The sequence below is a fragment of the Bos indicus genome, chromosome 25, assembly GCF_029378745.1.
Source record: "Bos indicus isolate NIAB-ARS_2022 breed Sahiwal x Tharparkar chromosome 25, NIAB-ARS_B.indTharparkar_mat_pri_1.0, whole genome shotgun sequence".
Lineage (NCBI taxonomy): Eukaryota > Metazoa > Chordata > Mammalia > Artiodactyla > Bovidae > Bos > Bos indicus.
Window position 1 is genome coordinate 28,695,204 of NC_091784.1, and position 19,674 is coordinate 28,714,877.

General features: G+C 46.7%; 1 protein-coding gene across 2 annotated transcripts; it reads left to right on the forward strand.

Moving 5' to 3' along the window:
* The first annotated feature begins 11,395 nt into the window (after window positions 1–11,395).
* Window positions 11,396–15,673, forward strand: MRPS17 (mitochondrial ribosomal protein S17). 2 transcript variants are annotated; one of them, XM_019987261.2, is made up of 3 exons: window positions 11,396–11,508; window positions 12,072–12,211; window positions 15,229–15,673. In XM_019987261.2, exons 2-3 carry the CDS (start codon window positions 12,089–12,091, stop codon window positions 15,496–15,498), a joined length of 393 nt encoding a protein of 130 aa, XP_019842820.1. In that variant the 5' UTR covers window positions 11,396–11,508; window positions 12,072–12,088; the 3' UTR covers window positions 15,499–15,673. The 2 variants fall into 2 exon arrangements, with proteins under 2 accessions (XP_019842820.1, XP_019842819.1); XM_019987260.2 differs by having other exon boundaries at window positions 11,416–11,561.
* The last annotated feature ends 4,001 nt before the right edge of the window (window positions 15,674–19,674 follow it).

Here is a 19,674-nt window from a genome sequence, read left to right on the forward strand (position 1 = left end):
AGTAGTATCTGATGAATGGAAAAGGAAATGTCATATATATATACACAAAATACTATATATATATATATATATATTTTACATTACAGATGTATGTATGTGTAAATACAAATTCCATCATTTTATATATACAAAATGAGGCTTCCCTGGTGGTTCAGTGGTAAAGAATCTGCCTGCCAACACAGGAGACACGGGTTTGATTCCTGATCTGGTAAGATAACCTGGAGAAGGAAATGGCAAACCACTCCAGTATTCTTGCCTGGGAAATCCCATGGACAGAGGAGCCTGGTGGTCTACAGTCCATGGGGTCGCAAAGAGCTGGATACAACTTAGCAACTAAACAACATCAACAACATATACAAAATACCATAGACTGCTAAGTGTCCGACTCCTTGTGGCCCCATGGACTGTAGCCTACCAGCCTCCTCTGTCCATGGGATTCTTCAGGCAAGACTACTGGAGAGGGTTGCCATGCCCTTTTCCAAGGGATCTTCCTGACCCAGGGATCAAACCATGTCTCTTCGGTCACCTGCATTGGCAGGTGGGTTATTTACCACTGAGTGACTTCACTTTCAGTTTTCACTTTCATACATTGGAGAAGGAAATGGCAACCCACTCCAGTGTTCTTGCCTGGAGAATCCCAGGGACGGGGAAGCCTGGTGGGCTGCCGTCTATGGGGTCACACAGAGTTGGACACAACTGAAGCGACTTAGCAGCAGCAGCAGCAGCAGTGCTGCCTGGGACCATAGACTGAGTGATTTATAAAAGCAGAAATTAATTGCATACAATTCTGGAGGCTGGGAAATCCAAGATCAAGGTGCCAAAAGATCTGTGTTAGTAGGGACCCATTTCCTGGTGCCCTCACACAGTAGAAAGAAGTTTTCTTGGAGTCCTTTTATAAAAGAGATTGAATCCCATTCATAAGGGCAAAACCTAATCACTTCCTCAAAGCCCCATCTCCTAATATCTTCACCATGGGGGTCAGGATCCAAAATAAGAATCCTGGAAGGATACAAACATAACAGTGACCATGAAGAGAAATAGACGAGAAGAATGGGTTGGGGAATAGCAGAAGGAAGAGAGAGAAAGATTGAATATGAGAATGAATGTTGGGTTGGGGGCTGATGGCTGAGAAAGATGTTTATCAAATATGGGTACCTTTTAGTCTTTTCGAAAAAGCATCTAATTTGTGTGTTACCCCATGAATGACTGCATGTTGTTTTTAATTTTCCGAGTGCCAACTTCTTTATAGGTTAATTTTCTGTTGGTGCAAGCAGCAGAATTGACTCTTCAGAACACCTCCACCAGGATCCATTATCCCCAGTCACCTCCCATTCTCCCATCAGAGCACTCAAGATTCATATTCCTGGAAGGTAATCTGATTAGTCCAGCTTGGGCCTTGTGCTAAATGAAGACAGAGCATATTGATTGGCAGACCCACAGAGGGTGCTGTAAGGCAAGCAGAGAAAAAGAGAGTGAGCCAGGCATTCAGGCAGAGAAAGATTTATTATAGGAAGAAAGAAAGAAAGTGACTGGCTTTAGGGAGAAACCAGTGCCCTCCCTTTACAGCCAACCCTTCTTATACCCTATCAATGGGAAATTGTGCCCCGTAGGGAAGGGGCCTCAGTTTATCTTTAGCCCACAGCTGGGGTCTTGTGGTCATGTAGTGAAGGGATCTCATGGTCAGATGGTCATGTAGTCGAAGGGGTCTCATGGTCAGGTGGTCACGTAGTCTTGAGAAACTGGCACCAGCAGGGAAAAACAGGGTATCACCTTAAGGAAAAAACGGGATGCCCGCCAGGGCAATGTGGCCACTGTGACTTCATCCCTTGTTTGTCAGGTCACCACGATGGGCCATATTTTAACTATATGCTACGAGCCCCTTGTGAACCCTAACATTCGAGCCTTTTTGATACAGGATATGGGCCGAAGTCCCTTCAAGAAAATTAGAGATATCAAGGGAACATTTCATGCAAAGATGGGCTCAATAAAGGACAGAAATGGTATGGACCTAACAGAAGCAGAAGATATTAAGAAGAAGTGGCAAGAATACACAGAAGAACTGTACAAAAGAAGATCTTCATGACCAAGATAATAACGATGGTGTGATCACTCACCTAGAGCCAGACATCCTGGAATGTGAAGTCAAGTGGGCATTAGAAAGCATCACTATGAACAAAGTGCAGGTGATGAAATTCCAGTTGAGCTCTTTCAAATCCTGAAAAATTATGCTGTGAAAGTGCTGCACTCAATATGCCAGCAAATTTGGAAAACTCAGCAGTGGCCACAGGACTGGAAAAGGTCAGTTTTCATTCCAATCCCAAAGAAAGGCAATGCCAAAGAATGCTCAAACTACTGCACAATTGATTCATCTCACATGCTAGTAAAGTAATGCTCAAAATTCTCTAAGCCAGGCTTCAGCAATACGTGAACGGTGAACTTCCAGATGTTCAAGCTGGTTTTAGAAAAGGCAGAGGAACCAGAGATCAAATTGCCAACATCCGCTGGATCATGGAAAAACCAAGAGAGTTCCAGAAAAACATCTATTTCTGCTTTATTGACTATGCCAAAGCCTTTGACTGTGTGGATCACAATCAACTGTGGAAAATTCTGAAAGAGATGGGAATACCAGACCACCTGACCTGCCTCTTGAGAAACCTATTTGCAGGTCAGGAAGCAACAGTTAGAACTGGATATGGAACAACAGACTGGTTCCAAATAGGAAAAGGAGTACGTCAAGGCTGTATATTGTCACCCTGTTTATTTAACTTATATGCAGAGTACATCATGAGAAATGCTGGGCTGGAAGGAACACAAGCTGGAATCAAGATTGTTGGGAGAAATATCAATAACCTCAGATATGCACATGATACCACCCTTATGGCAGAAAGTGAAGAGGAACTTAAAAGCCTCTAATGAAAGTGAAAGAGGAGAGTGAAAAAGTTGGCTTAAAGCTCAACATTCAGAAAATGAAGATCATGGCATCTGGTCCCATCACTTCATGGCAAATAGATGGGGAAACAGTGGAAACAGTGGCAGACTTTATCTTTTGGGGCTCCAAAATCGCTGTAGATGGTGATTGCAGCCATGAAATTAAAAGATGTTTACTCCTTGGAAGGAAAGTTATGACCAACCTAGATAGCATATTGAAAAGCAGAGACATTACTTTGCCAACAAAGGTCCATCTAGTCAAGGCTATGGTTTTTCCAGTGGTCATGTATGGATGCGAGAGTTGGACTGTGGAGAAAGCTGAGTGCCGAAGAATTGATGCTTTTGAACTGTGGTTTTGGAGAAGACTCTTGAGAGTCCCTTGGACTGCAAGGAGATCCAACCAGTCCATTCTAAAGGAGATCAGTCCTGGGTGTTCTTTGGATGGACTGATGCTAAAGCTGAAACTCCAATACTTTGGCCACCTGATGCGAAGAGTTGACTCATTGGAAAAGACTCTGATGCTGGGAGGGATTGGGGGCAGGAGGAAAGGGGACAACAGAGGATGAGATAGCTGGATGCATCACTGACTCGATGGACATGAGTTTGAGTGAACTCTTGGAGTTGGTGATAGACAGGGAGGCCTGGCATGCTGCAATTCCTGGGGTCGCAAGGAGTTGGACACGACTAGTGACTGAACTGAACTGAACTAATGGGCCAAAGTCAGTCTTCTGTATCTGCTTTGTGCTGGTTTGGGGCAACATCATGGGGGTAAGATTAGAAAAGTCTGGAACGTGGGTTAAGGAAAGTCTGAGTGGGCTTGAAGGTTTTGATAATTGGAGAGAGTTAGAAATAGTTCATCGGAGAAGGCATTGGCAACCCACTCCAGTACTCTTGCCTGGAAACTCCCATGGATGGAGGAGACTGGTAGGCTGCAGTCCATGGAGTTGCTAAGAGTCGGACACGACTGAGTGACTTCCCTTTCACTTTCCACTTTCATGCATTGGAGAAGGAAATGGCAACCCACTCCAGTGCTCTTGCCTGGAGAATCCCAGGGATGGTGGAGCCTGATGGGCTGCCGTCTATGGGGTCGCACAGAGTCGGACACGACTGAAGTGACTTAGCAGCAGCAGCAGCAGCAGAAATAGTTCATGAACAGTCTGGTTGGTGAAGGCTGGTAGGCAATCCTGGAGAAGCTTTGAAAAAAAACAAAACAAAACAAAAAAACCCCTCATTAAACAGGGGCTGAAAGTCAGAATGAGAGTTAATATGAGAAGGGGGCCCAGTAAAAGTAGAACACATGGCATCCAATCCCAACTGCTTAACCAGTTTTCCCATGAATTACTGAGATGTTGATGTATTCTTAAGACCCTATTTTTCAGATTCCTTGCTGCCTCCTTTACAACACCCGATTTATTGGCGTAGAAACAGCAGGCTTAGTCTAGAAAAAAACATAGGCCTCCTTTTTCTGCTGTGAGAAGATCTAACCCTCTTCTGTTTTGAAGGACCACAGCTGCCAGGGAATCTAGATGGCCCTGGAGACTGATAAGGCTGGTGGCTACTTCTTCTAGGCTTTCAGTGAGATCCTTAGAGAGACTGATAGTAGTTTAAAGAGGTCATGAGCCCTGCAGTTCCTGTTCCAATACCTGCTGCTATTCCTAAACTTATCAATAAGAGAATGAATTGAATTGCTTCTTTGGGTCGGTTGTGGATTAGTGGGATAGGAGGGTTTGGTTGTTAGGAGCAATAGAGATACACCAAGATCAGGGTTATTTAAAGGGGCTGAGGAGATATGGGAGAAGTAAGGTATCAAGTCTTCTAATGTCTCATTCGGAGAAGGCAATGGCACCCCACTCCAGTACTCTTGCCTGGAAAATCCCATGGACGGAGGAGCCTGGTGGGCTGCAGTCCATGGGGTCACTAAGAGTCGGACAGGACTGAGGGACTTTACTTTCACTTTTCACTTTCATGCATTGGAGAAGGAAATGGCAACCCACTCCAGTATTCTTGCCTAGTGAATCCCAGGGACAGCGGAGCCTAGTAGGCTGTCATCTATGGGGTCGCACAGAGTCGGACACGACTGACGTCTCATTGCAAGTGTGAATTGGAGGCTCAGAAGAATTAGGGATGAGGGTGTCGGGCTTAAGAGTAGGGCAGCGTTCAAAAGAGAACTTAGGAGATTCTAGGAGGGTGACGGGAATTAGTTGGATACGAGAAGGTGATAGAAGAGCCATGGCCTTGTGTGAGAGTAAGTCCTTAAGGTCATGTGTTGAGTGAATGACCGTGGGTGTCCCAAAAGTAAGTTTTTTGCTTTCTTGAGCGAGAAGTGTAGCTGCAGCCAGAACACGCAGGCAGGCTGGCCATCCCTGTATGGTGGTATCCAGTTGTTTTGACAGAGAAGCAATGGGGACAAAGTAAGGGCCCTGCATCTGTCCTAAGACTCTTAGGACAGTTTTATGTCTTTCAGTGTGTAGAGTATAAAAGGGCGAGAAAGATCAGGCAGTGTTAAAGTTGAGGCCAAGAGAACAGCTTGTTTTAGAGCATTAAAGCCCAAATATACATTTGACTTAAAAGTATTCAGTTCAAGAGGCTCCAAAAGATCGCGCCGCCCCTCCCCCCCACCCCCAGTAGCTGGGTATAGAGGTTATGCTAGGAGGGCAAAATTGGGGATCCAGAGGCGTAGATACCCAGCCACGCCCAAAAAGGACAGAATTTCTGTTTTTGATGTAGGAAGTGGTAGGACAGATATAAGCGACTTTCTGTCAGTAGTTATATGTCTCTTTGCTGATGTCAGGAGAGCTCCAAGATACGTGACCTCAGGAAGGGAAAGTTGAGCCTTAATAGGAGATACTTGATAGCCCTCAATCAGCTAGGAAGTTGAGGCGTTGTATGGTATGTCGCTGAGAATGTATGAGAGAGGGGCTACAAAGGAGAAGAAGAGCATCTATGTATTGGAGGATAGAGCTTGGGGCCTGGGGCCCTGGGCACCTTCAGTCTCCAGAGGTGAGTCCAAGGAGTCTGGGCACAGATGGGTCCGAGACTCCTGCTCAGGACTGGGAGGAAATGTCCGGATCCCTAGAGGGAGGTTAGGGCAGTCTACCTTCCAATGTTCCTTTATGCCACAATTACTACATGGACTGGGAGGGGGCTTGGGTTTTAGGCATGAGCCGACCCAGTGCCCTTCTTTACTGAACTTGTAACAGGGCCTAGATGATTTATTTTCTCTGTCAGAGGATTGAGGTTTGGAGTCGTGTAGGGCAGTGGCTAAGAAATGATATTTAGCATGATCTCTCTGGGCCTTTTCTGGTTTTGCCTGTTCTTCCTGGTTATTGAAAAAATTTAAAGCCAAGTTTAAAAGATCTCGTTGAGAGGTTTGAGGGCCTTCCTCTGCCTTTTTAGCTTCTTTTGAATGTCTGAGGACTATTGGGAAATAAAATGGGTATTAAGGACAATAGTACCTTCTATTGAAGTTGGATCTAATTTTGTATATTTTTGTAGGGCTTCTGTTAATCTAGCCAGAAATTGTGCTGGATTTTCATCTGGTCTTTGAGTTATTTCTTTGAGTTTATCAAACTTAACAGCTTTATGTCCTGTTTCTTGGAGGCCTGCAATAAGGCAAGTCACCATGTGATTACGAGCTGTTCGCTCAGGACTCCTTGCCTGGTAGTCACAATTAGGGTCGTCCCTGGGATTGGCAGCTGAGCCTACAAGCTTAGTATCATCAGTTTGACGTATTTCATTGGCAGGAGCGTGAGTGGCTTGCCAGACTTGTTCTTTTTCTTCTGGGAGGAGAGTTCAGTTCAGTTCAGTCACTCAGTCATGTCTGACTCTGAGACCCCATGAATCGCAGCACGCCAGGCCTCCCTGTCCATCACCAACTCCCGGAGTTTACTCAAACTCATGTCCATGGAGTCGGTGATACCATCCAGCCATCTCATCCTCTGTTGTCCCCTTTCCTCCTGCCCCCAATCCCTCCCAGCATCAGTCTTTTCCAGTGAGTCAACTCTTCGAATCAGGTGGCCAAAGTATTGGAATTTCAGGTTTAGCATCAGTCCTTCCAAAGAACACCCAGGACTGATCTTTAGAATGGACTGGTTGGATCTCCTTGCAGTCCAAGGGACTCTCAAGAGTCTTCTCCAACACCACAGTTCAAAAGCATCAATTCTTCGGCGCTCAGCTTTCTTCACAGTCCAACTCTCACATCCATACATCACCACTGGAAAAACCATAGCCTTGACTAGATGGACCTTTGTTGGCAAAGTAACATCTCTGCTTTTGGTAGAGGAGCTGCTACTGCTAAGTCACTTCAGTCGTGTCCTACTCTTCGAGACCCCATGGACCGCAGCCTACCAGGCTCCTCCATCCATGGGATTTTCCAGGCAAGAGTACTGGAGTGGGGTGCCATTGCCTTCTCCGTGGTAGAGAAGAGTATAATGTAAATATGCCAGGTCAAGTCATAAGACTGGGTGAGGTAGATGGACATGAGTTTGGGTGAACTCTGGGAGTTGGTGATGGACAGGGAGGCCTGGCGTGCTGCAATTCATGGGGTCGCAAAGAGTCGGACACGACTGAGTGACTGAACTGAAATAAGTGTCAGGGTCAGAGGAAAAAGAGCCAAGACGTTTTTCGATTTGAGATAAATCGGAGAGGGAGAATGGGATGTGCACCCAAACAACACCTTCTGTACCACCCACCTCTAATAAGGGAAGGAAGGGAGCGGGAAGGGATTCAGGGTCCTGTCTCTTTAAGGCCGTTCGCAGCTGGGTAAAAGGAGGGGATTTAGGGAGGTCGGGATAAGGACTTGAGTCACCGGTAGTAGCGGGTGGAGCTGAAGCCCAAGAGCCCTTTTCCGAAATAGGCCTGGGGGGAGGGTCGGAAGCGGCGGCGGCCTGCGCCTGAGAGGGGAGAGGAGCCAGGGGAATGTAAGGTGGAGGTTGTGGGACCGGGTCTGCTACGATAGGAATAGAGGCGATTGGAGGTGCAATATGGTCAGAAGGGTCAAAAGAAGAGGAAAAATCCAAACAGGGATCAGGAGATATAGTATTGGGGGGATGTGGCCCAGAATGGGCTAAAAGTATTTGAGAAGTAGAAGAGGAAGTACAGAGAGAGGGCCAAGAGTGGAGAACAAAGAAAGCCTGAACATAAGGGATCTCTGACCACTTGCCATTGCCGCCGCAGAAGTAATCGAGGTCCCCTAAAGTAATGTAATTGAGAGTTCTGTTTTCTGGCCACTGGGCCCTATTATCCAGTCGCCACACAGTGGGAGAGTAATAAGTGAATGGCTTTGGCCTTCTTTCTCCTTGAAAACCCAAGGTTTTTTAGGTTTTGGAGAAGGCAGGCTAAAAGGGGTAGGTTGGGACTGAGAATTTCCCATTATAGTCGAATAGGGAGGTAGGGCAAACAAGGGCGAGTGAAAAAAAGGAGGAGAAAGGTCCGAAAGAAAAGGCGTCCCCGTTCTCACGGCCTTCTCAGACAACGACAGGGTCTCTCATGAAATGGGTGTCCCCTATTTCAAAGTGAGACCAGGACCCAAGGGCCGTGGGATCCTCTACCTAGTGCTGCTGCTGCTAAGTCACTTCACTCGTGTCCGACTCTGTGCGACCCCATGGACAGCAGCCCACCAGGCTCCCCCGTCCCTGGGATTCTCCAGGCAAGAACACTGGAGTGGGTTGCCATTTCCTTCTCCAATGAGTGAAAGTGAAAAGTGAATGTGAAGTCACTCAGTTGTTTCCATCGCTCAGTTGTTTCTGACGCTCAGCGAACCCATGGACTGCAGCCTACCAGGCTCCTCCGTCCATGGGGTTTTCCAAGCAAGAGTACTGGAGTGGGGTGCCATTGTCTTCTCCCCCGCCTAGCACTAGGGCTTCAAAAACCAGATGAGAGACAGAGGATCTAAGAGAGCAGGAATTCACTCACCCCTGCAGGCGATGAAATGAGAGCCGGTGTGTGGATGTCAGTCCAGCAAGGTAAGTGGAGAGTCCCATCTTGGGGGCTCGTCCCAGTTTCTCTGGGAGGTCCAAGGGAGGGAACCACAAAGGTGGGCTCAGGAGAGGAACCAACCTAGCCGTGGTGGGTCTTCCCTCCCAGGTTTTGGCACCAGAAATGTAAGGCGAGCATGGAGAAAAAGATAGCAAGCTGGGCATTCAGGCAGAGGAAGATTTATTATAGGAAGAAAGAAACTGGCTTTAGAGAGAAACCAGTGCCCTCCCTTTACAGCCAACCCTTCTTATACCCTATGATGGGAAATTGTGCCCCGCAGGAAGGGGGCCTCAGTTTATCTTTAGCCCACAGCTGGGGTCTTGTGCTCATGTAGTGAACAGGGTCTCATGGTTGGGTGGTTACGTAGTCTCAAGAAACTGGCACCAGCAGGGAAAAACAGGGTATCTCCTTAAGGAAAAAACAGGATGCCCAGCAGGGCAATGTGGCCACTGTGACTTCATCCCTTGTTTGTCAGGTCACCACAATGGGCCATATTTTACCTATATGCTATGAGCCCCTTGTGAATCCTAACAGGTGCAGATAGATACAGGAATTCACGACGTGCTCTCACCCCAGAAGACAGGACACTAAGGGGTGATGGCACTGTACCAAATCCACCAAAATGGCACAAATATTCTCTTAAACTGAGGACATTGAAGATACTGCAGATGCAGGGAAATAAAAAACAAAAAACCTTTTCAGAGTGTTCCTTATCTGACTACAGGCAGAGCTTTCTCAGAGTGAAAGTGAAAGTGAAATCGCTCAGTCGTGTCTGACTCTTTGCAACCCCATGGACTGTATAGACCACCAGGCTCCTCTGTCCATGGGATTTTCCAGGCAAGAATACTGGAGTGGGTTGCCATTTCCTTCTCCAGGAGATCTTCCTGACCCAGGGATTGAACCCGGGTCTCCCATATTGTAGGCAGCCGCTTTACCGTCTGAGCCACCAGGGAAGATTTCAAGCTGTTGTTAATTCCCTCTCAGGGGAGATTCCAGCTAGAAAGGAGATCAACCAACCACTGACACCAGAATGAAAAATTGCATAAACAAATACTATCACAAAGTGTTGAACTTGCTGTGGTTCTCATAAAAGCCCATTTGCCTTGTGTAAAAGTCCATTTGTTTTCCCAGAGGCCCTTTCTCCCTCCTTCCTTTCCCCTGTTAAGTTAGTGTATGTTGTTCAGTGGCTAAGTTGTGTCCAACTCTTTGCGACCCCATGGACTGCAGCATGCCAAACTTTGTGTCTTTCACTGTCTCCCAGAGTTGGCTTGCTCAAACTCATGTCCATTGAATTGGTGATGCCATCCAACCATCTCTTCCTCTGTCGCCCCCTTCTCCTCCTGATGGCAATCTCCTGCTTCTAGTTTTGGTATATATCCTCTACATCTAGTTTTTCAAGAGTCTCTTCATCTGCTCTTGAGTGCATTTGTGAATAAACCTTGTCTTTTTGCCTGGTGAGCTATTGTCAGTTCATTCACAGTCCCCCACCAACACAAACTTAAATTAGTAGAGGGAAAGTTTTCCTCCCAACGAGGGTTGGAAAAAAATCAACACATGTTTACTACCTTTGATGGTGTGAAATGATTTGATTTACATTTAAAAAAATCACTTTGGGTATGTTATTGGTGTTGTTAGCAAGAGAGGTTTTAAGCTTGCTTGTAAAAGAAAGGGATTTAAGTTCATAGCTAGAGGGAAATATATTATCTTGGGAAAGTTTTTGTTTATATGAAATAATGTACATAAAGTTATAGGGTTTCCCTGATGGTTCAGTGGGTAAAGAATCCTCCTGCAATGCTGCATATAAAATAATTATCACTTCTATAGAAAATCAGCTTCCATTTCTGAAATTTCAAACATCTTACACTATCCCCATCACTAAGTGTGCCCTTGCCCTTAATTCTTTATCTGAAAACACACTTCAATCTAAGGATACGATCGCTGTTGTTGTTGTTGTTTTTACATCCATTAGGTCTCCCCTAGTCTAGCAATTTCCTAACAAGAGCCTCATCTATTCCCAGACTTTCTTCTATCTGAGAAGGCATCAGCAGCAGCCTGCTCATGGCCCATCTAAGATCTTCCTAACTGGCACACATATATATGTACCCACATCAGACTTCTCTCCATCTCACAATATTGAGAATTAACACCTAAAGTCATACCAGACATAAAGATCTACAGAAGTTTATCTTAAATGCAACTGCTGGGGGTGGAAATGCTTAAGCATTTCAGTCTCAGCGTTTGGCAGCCTCCAATGTTTCAGTGTTTGATGAATGAAGCTCCTTTTATTTGGAAGGCCTTGTCCAATGTCTGGGAGCTCAACAAAAGCAGAGAGAAACTAAGTGGAATAGGTAAAGGCCAACTCCCCAACGCATCGAACTAGGTACGGGTGCAGAAAGCAGAGATCAAAGTCTTCAGCGGAGCTACAGCCCGCGGCTGCGATTAAGGGGGAGTGGGTGGAGCCCTGTCTTTAACCCCGCCCACGACTGAGCGGACTCGGAGCCAATGAGTGGGCGGCCTGGGGCGGAGCGACCTGCGTACGACGTGACGCCATGACGCTCCGGTCGGCCCTCGGCCGGGCGTACGCCGAAACTGTGGAGTTCTGAGGTGGGTTATTTGCCAGTCCCGGAGCGCCGCAGCGTGGGAGCCCTCAAGGCGAGGCGAGTCGAGTTACATGACCTCGGGTTTCAGGGACGAAGGGAGCAATCACCCCCCAAACCTTCCCCAGGCTGGGCGACATGAACTCAGTGTTAATTGATCTCGAAAGGAATGCCAAGTCAAGGTCTCCGGTGGGGTGGACTCCCGGGCCGCCTCGCCTCAGCCTCGCACGCCCCAAGTAGCCGGGCTCTGAGCCTTTAGGGAGAGGCAGCCCAGCGGGATGGAAAGAAATAGGGACGCAAGGGAAGGCCAGCGTTTATTCGCGCTGTTGAGCGCCTTACGGGTTAAATCCTCGAAGCACTTCTGTGAGTAAGCCCAGTTGTTATTCCCATTTGGTAGAAGGGAACACTGAGGCTTGAGGTTAAAATTACAATAGTGAAACGTGTAAACACCTCTATAAAGTGGTGATTCCAGAAGGCCAACAAAGCTGTTTCTGCACTTGGGCGGTTCTAGTGACAAAATTCTTTTGGTGAGTCACAATCGTCAGGCTAAACTTTGGAATTTATTTTCAGGTGACCAAAGCCACATCATGTCCGTAGTTCGTTCATCCGTCCATGCCAAATGGATCGTGGGTAAGGTGATTGGGACAGCAATGCAAAAAACTGCTAAAGTGAGAGTGACCAGACTTGTTCTGGATCCCTATTTATTAAAGGTAAGGAACATCGCTGTTTGCAGATGGCATTGATGAATCACCAACATGTTCAGGGTTCTGAGCAGAAACACACCATTAGGGAAGATGGGCTGAGCCAGTGCTGCACATCAGGCGTTGTGCTGGTTGGTGGATGTAACACAACGCATGATTCCTGGTTCACCTCACATTTTAGAGACTGCACAGAGTTCATTTCAATTCAATCTGATGACACTGTTATGGACATTCTATGTGTAGAGTACTGCAGAAGGTAAGACTCATTCTTCCTTTCCTGGTTGTTAAAGGGGAGCATTTTTTTTTCCGGCCATTCCAGGCCACATGTGGGGTCTTCATTCCCCAACTAGGGACTGAACACATGCCCCCTGCATTGGAAGCACAGAGTCCTCACCACTAGACCACCAGGGAAGTCCCAAGAGCATTCTTGATTATATAAGATCAAGCTGAATCTCCAAAAGGACTTTATCCAGGAACTTCTTCGGAGGTCCAGTGTCAAGTCTCTGCCTTCCCGATAGGGGTTCGATCAGGAATTAGGACCCTACATGCCATGCAGTGCAGCCAAAAAAAAGATTTTATCCAGAAGACCAAGTTGGGGGCAGGAGGAGTGAGGGAAGTCATTCCAGCCATGGTGAATAGTTTGTGGAAGTTCCTTTAGCCATGTATTCACCTAAAACAAATACACTGCCAGTTACTTATACAGCAAAAACAGATTTACTTGGGATCAGCAGAGAATTGCAGATCGGGGTCTGCAACCATGATAAGCCACGTGTCGGTCTCCCACAAAAGTGGAGGTGACCAGAGAGGAGCGTGCTTTTACAGAGGGGACGGTAAACAAAGAGTCTGTGGCGTTTTGTTGGCTGAATTGTTGCTGGGAAAGAAGAGAAGGAGATCTTTCTTCCTGTTGAGCTCTCATGACAGGGTATGAGAACTTCCCCTTCTGGTCTCCCAATTCTGAGTTTTTTGTTTTTGTGTTTTAGTAACTTATTTATTTTTGACCGTGCTGGGTCTTCATTGCTGTACGTGGGCTCATTAGTTGTGATGCACCGGCTTAGCTGCCCTGAGGCATGTGAAATCTTAGTTCCACAACCAGGGATTGAGCCCATCTCCCCTGCCCTGGCAGGTGGATTCTTAACCTCAAGATCACCGGGGAAGTCCCTTGACTCTGTTTAATTGAAGTTTCTGTTTATTAATTTCTTACACATGAAAAGGCATGACACTGTATTGGAGCAGCCAGTGCTTTGGCGAGGTTGAGCTCAGAGCTTGGTACTAAGTAGGCCTTGGCTTTGAATGAACGCGAGAATGATTGGAATCGGAGTGGGAAGAGTCTCCTGTGTCATAGTTTTGATTTCAGCCTATGAGAAAAGGAGATAGGTAAGGAAATGGGTGAGGAGGCTATTGCAAATGTCTAGGATGGAAATGGTAAAGGACCAAACAGTCCATGGAACAATGAGGATGGCGTGGAAAAGGTGGGTTTCGGGCAGAAAGGTACAGAGTCCTTAATTACGTAGATGTGCTAGGGAGGGAGGGGCAAGGGCCAGGGGTGTTTCTGCATGCGAGGTTAGGCACCCTGGTAGGCACAAGTGCTGTTTGTTATCTAGGATCAAACATACAGGGGCCTTTTCAGGGTCTTGTGAAGCTGGATAGATCCCAGCCAGAAGAACAGCCAGTCTCATCATCCTCCCAGCCCTTTGACTGCCTTGAAGCTGCTCCGTAAAATGGCTTGATCCCAAAGCAAAAACAAAAATAAAACCACAGAAGCAAGCTGAAGAGTGACAGCATGGTCATTGGTCTTAGAATCATTGGTGTGTACTGGCTGTCTTTTGTTGTTATTTTTTAATGTTTATTTATTTATTTTTGGCTACATCGAGTCTTACTAATAGTTGCATTACCTGGGCTTCTCTCTAGTTGCGGCACTCAGTCTCCAGACCAGGTCGGCTCTGGAGTTGGGGCATGCGGGCTTAGTTGCCCCATGGCATATGGGATCCTAGTTTCCCCGACCAGGAATCAAACCCATGCCCTCTGCGTTGGAAGGCGGATTCTTAACTACTAGACCACCAGGGAAGTCCCCTGGCTATTGTTTGCTAGCTGTGCACCTTACTTAACCTCCCTGAGCTTGTTTTTCATATCTGTTAAATGGAACTACCTGCTGTGGCGGGGTTGTCTGGAGGAAGAGATGGTTCTGGTTCTCATCTGTGGCTTGTTTGCAATACTTTGAGGGAGGCATGGAGCTAAGTGCTTTACATACATTATAACATTTTGTTCTGTTGATAACCGGATGTTTTTTGGCTGGAGAGAAGACTCTACCAGGAAGGAAGAGTTTATTTATTTTTATGTTGGGTCTTTGTTGAGGCTCTCCAGCTTCTCTTGTTGCACCGCTGGAGCTCAGTGGTTGTGGCGCTCAGGCATAGTTGCCCTGAGGCACTATGTGGAATCCTAGTTCCCTGACCAGGGAATGAACCCCCATCCCCTACATTGGAAGGTGGATTCTTAATCACTGGATCACCAGGGAAGTCCCAGGAAGTTTAAATAGTGTAGAAAAGGATGATAATATAGAGCAAGGATACTGCAGGCAGTGGACTTGGAGAACCCTGGGACAAGATCAGCTCTGGAAAAGTCATTGTTGTTTTCCAGAAACTAAGTGGCTAATTTTTGCGTTGGAAGCCTTCATAAATATATTGTTGCTCATTTGCTAAGTCACGTCCAACTTTTTGTGATCCCATGGACTGCGGCCCACCAGTCTTCCCTGTCCTCCACTATCTCTCAAAGTTTGCTCAAATTCAGTCTATTGAGTCAGTGATGCTATTTCCGTCTAACCGTCTCTTCATCGGCCGCCCTCTTCTCCTTTTGCCTTCAATCTTTCCCAGCCATCAGGGTGGATTTGGAAGGTGGATTCCATAAGTATATTACCTGTTTCTTTTCCCCAAGTCCCAGCTTGTTTTCTGGACATTCTTTTTTCAGACTGTCTACTACCTTGCCAGGTCATCAGTGGGAAGTACTGATGTGTTTCCTCCTTCTCTCAACAGTATTTTAATAAGCGAAAAACCTACTTTGCCCACGATGCTCTCCAGCAGTGCACCGTTGGGGATATTGTGCTTCTCAAGGCGCTCCCTGTCCCAAGAACAAAGCATGTGAAGCACGAACTGGCTGAGATCGTTTTCAAAGTTGGACAAGTCGTAGATCCAGTGACTGGAAAGCGCTGTGCAGGAACCACTTACCTGGAGAGCCCAGTTGATCTAGAGACCACCCCGCTAGCCAAAAACCTGGAAGAACTCAGTCTCTCCACAACACAGTGAAGGAGGATCGGAAAACAGAGCCAAAAGGGAATTTCTAAGTTTACTCTATGGAAAAATTTTTCTCAGTTTCCTCACAAACCGTCCAGTTTCTCGTCTGGTATTTATGAAATCGCTAAAAGTAAATGAAGTAAAGTCTTTGTTATAATTTTTCATAAAAGTTTATGGTCATGTTTCAGATTTTCTTCTTGGTGGACTTACTTTTCTGTTGCACAGAGTATACCTAGCAATCCACTACATTGTTCTGTAGGCTCACTGTTTTAGAAGGTATATATATTTTTCTCATTCAAAGGAATCTTGAATGTATCTTAAAACTTTTATTTTGGGAGAAGAAAACCTTTTGAGATCATAAACAGATAAGACCACATTAAGTGAATATTTCAGTTCAGTTCAGTTGCTCAGTCGTTTCCTACTCTTTGCGACCCCATGAACTGCAGCACACCAGGCTTCCCTGTCCATCACCAACTCCCAGAGCTCACTCAACTCATGTCCATAGAGTCAGTGATGCCATCCAACCGTCTCATCCTCTGTCGTCCCCTTCTCCCCCCACCTTCAATCCCTCCCAGCTTCAGGGTCTTTTCCAGTGAGTCAGTTCTTCGCATCAGGTGGCCAAAGCATTGGAGTTTCAGCTTCAGCATCAGTCCTTCCAATGAACATTCAGGACTGATTTCCTGAATGTTTAGTTTTGATCATATATATTCAAAATTCAAGTTTTTCTCTGATTTAACCACAGAAACAATATGCTTGGGTCAGACTTTATCTGATTAAAGTCTGTATTAATTAGAATGTTGGCACGTAGAAAGTAAAACTAAAATTCTATCATTTTTCTTTTATCCTGTATCCTAGGGTAGATTAAATAGGACTGAGTTCTTAAAATCCATACACTGGTGAAGTAGAGGAATTTCTCATCCATGCATCTTTTTCTTTTTCCCTCAGCTGCATCTTGCAGCACTGGGATCTTATTTCCCCGACCAGTGATTGAACCCGTGCCTGCTGTACTGGGAGCTCAGAGTCTTTTTTTTTAAAACCTTTCCTTTTGTATTGGTGTATACAGCTATACAAATGAACAGTTAACCACGTTGTGACAGTTTCAGGTGAACCGCGAAAGGACTCAGCTGTACATATACACGTATCCATTCTCCCCCTAATTCCCGGGAGCCTGGAGTCTTTTTTTTTTTTTAACTTTTCCTTTTGTATTGATGTATAGCTGATTAACCATGTTGTGACAGTTTCAGGTGAACAGTGAAGGAACTCAGCCATACATATGCACATATCCATTCTCCCCCAAATTCCCGGAGCATGGAGTCTTAACCACTGGACTGCCAGGGAAGTCCTTCACACAAGCATTGAAGTTGGAGAGTTTCAGAGTTTTACTGCCATTCATTGATAAACCATGATAACTTAGATTTTGACCTGATGAAACACTGAGCTACACATTTCAGTGTTCTGGCTCCCACAAGGGACTTGGAGCATATTTCAACTTCAGCTAATAAGTGTATTGTGCAAGCACTGGCTTCCAGTAATAACCACAGGCCCTGCCCTCCCCCAAACCCCTCCCTCTCCCACCCTGCCCCAGGCTTATAATCTCCTGGACAGGTATGCACAGGTGCCTTCATGGCAAACACAGAAGCACATGGGTGTGGGAGAAGTTAGGTAACTTTCCAGAAAAAGTGAGAGAATGCTAGAATTGAGTCTTGAAGAGTCAATGTGTGTGAGGCATGCGGAAAGAACATTCCAGGCAGGGGAAGGGAGTATAAAGTCCTCAAAGGATGAGAGAAGAGTGTAACCATGGGGTTCTGGAAGTGGTGAGCACTTCGGGTAGAGAAGTAGGCAGGAGTTAGACGTGGCTCAGACAGTGAAGAATCTGCCCAGATTGCAGGTGACCCGAGTTCGATCCTTACGTTGGGAAGATCCCCTGAAGAAGGGAATAGCAACCCACGCTAGTATTCTTGCCTGAAGAAATCCGTGGACAGAGGAGCCTGGTGGGCTACAGTCCATGGGGTTGCAAAGAGTCAGACATGACTGAGCAACTCACATTTTCACTTTTATAGTATAAGTGGTAGTGGGTTATTCAGCATTTGGGGGTGGTGCATATCCCCCCACAGCATGCAGACGTGTGGGGTCTTGGTTCCTTGACCAGGAATCAAACCCACACCCCCTGAAGTGGAAGTGGAGAGTCAACTACTGGACTACCAGGGAAGTCCAGGTTATGTAACTTTAAAAAAAAAATCTATTTATTTGACTGCCAGGTCTTAGTTGCAGCTTTCGGGATCTTCCATCTTCCTTGTAGCATGAGGGATCCTTAGTTGGATCTTGTGAACTCTTAGTTGGGGCATGTGGGAATCTAGTTCCCTGATGAGGGATCGAACCTGGGCCCCCTGCATTGCTAGTGCAGAGTCCTAGCTACTGGACCACCAGGGAAGTCCCATGAAACATTTTTAAAGAGTAAATAGGAGTCAGTAAGAATAACAGCATCAGTGTCAGGAATGAGGAAGATGAGAGGGAGGCAGTGATCTGGTCCTGAGACCTGAACTAAGTTGGGCAGGGAAGTGAATAGAGATTGGGTAGATGATGTGCCAGGCTCCCAGGACTTGGCACCAGGGAGGGTGAGCCGAAGGGAGGCGCCACAGTGTTTTATCTAAGTGGGGCTCTGTGGTACCAGTTACCACGGAGGGATCAGAACACCTGTCCAAGTTATCTCAACTCAAATATTTTAAATGTTTACATGTACACACATGTCATTTTTATCTTAACACAGATATTTTTCCTGACAATCTCATAAAATTCTGCTCCAGGAAGATGCACTCTATTGATCCCATGATATTTTAACCTAAGCCACACCCTAACCTGTGAAATAAGAGTACCTCCCTCCCCTCAGGAGAAAGCATCGGGTTAATGCAACTTCAGAGCAAAATGATGGTGGGAAAAAAGGTGCAGAATGAGGGACCTAACACTAACACAAAAGCCAGGTCAGCAAAGACATGCCTACCAAGTTTACACGTCAGGAAAATAGATTTGAAAGATGTTGTCTCCAGAAATAGCACTGAGAAATCAGGGGAAGGTGTGAGAAAGTCACATGGACACCACTGGCTTGAAGAGGCCCTGCCTCCCACAGTGCTGACAGGACGTGTCCTTTCCGCCCTGGGGAGAGCTCACCCCAGCCTCCCTCTTGGGTCTCTGCATCCTCCACACTCTCATAAAGTGTAAGCCAAATGAAGAACTCAGCCTCCAGCCTCCTGTCCCTGAGTGCCTGGGCCTCCTTCCCACCTTTGCCTCTCCCTGGTGTGGTCACTTCTCTGTCCACAGGACCCATTTCTGTCCCTGGTGGCTCCTTGGCTTAATATATTAGAACATTGCCCCAGTCAGAGCCTCCTCCTGCCTTCACCTCCCAACCCCAGTCCCACAAGCCCAGTTATTGCCCCCATCACTCCTACGCAGGGACCAGAAGGTAGCAGAGATCTCCCAGCCCCACCCAGTCCTGAGGGCACTTTCCTCTTTTGGGACTCCAGCTGGCCTCCAAATGCTCCCCTTGGCGGCTGGGGAGCACCTCCCAGTTTCTCCCCGCTTTCTGTCTAGCTCCCCTCCTTTACATATTTACATATTTATTTGGCTGCATGCATCTTCAGTGCAGCAGGTGGGAATCTAGTCCCCTGACCAGGGATGGAATCTGGGCCCCCTACATTGGGAGTCTTAGCCACTGGACCACCAGAGAAGAGCCATCTAGCTCGCTCTCTGCCCACCTTGTCTTGGCTGCAGTTGCATGAGTATACCTGTGGCTCTTATCTTTCTGCAGGATCCATTTTCCTCATACAGTGCCATCCTGGCCCATGCCTTTAAGTTGTGTCCTTGGCCAGGCGGAGTTGTCCTGCCTCCTTGCACAGGTCACCTCCTTCCCTTGGGACTGAGCTATCCTGCCAGCACACCAGGGTCTATGTTCCCCTTCCCAGGCACCAGAGCAGGTTACATGCTTTCCCGTCCCAGTTCCCTTCTCTCCCTCTCGACACTTGACACTCCATCATTTCACACCCTGCCTCACTCGACTGGGACTGCTTGCGGGCGAGGACGCGGCCACGGGTGCTGAGATCAACAGGAACATCGGAGTTCTGAGACCACAAAAGAACGTCATTATGCTTCCACCCAGGATGCTTCGATTAAAGCGTAATTTATTTTTGAAAGTCA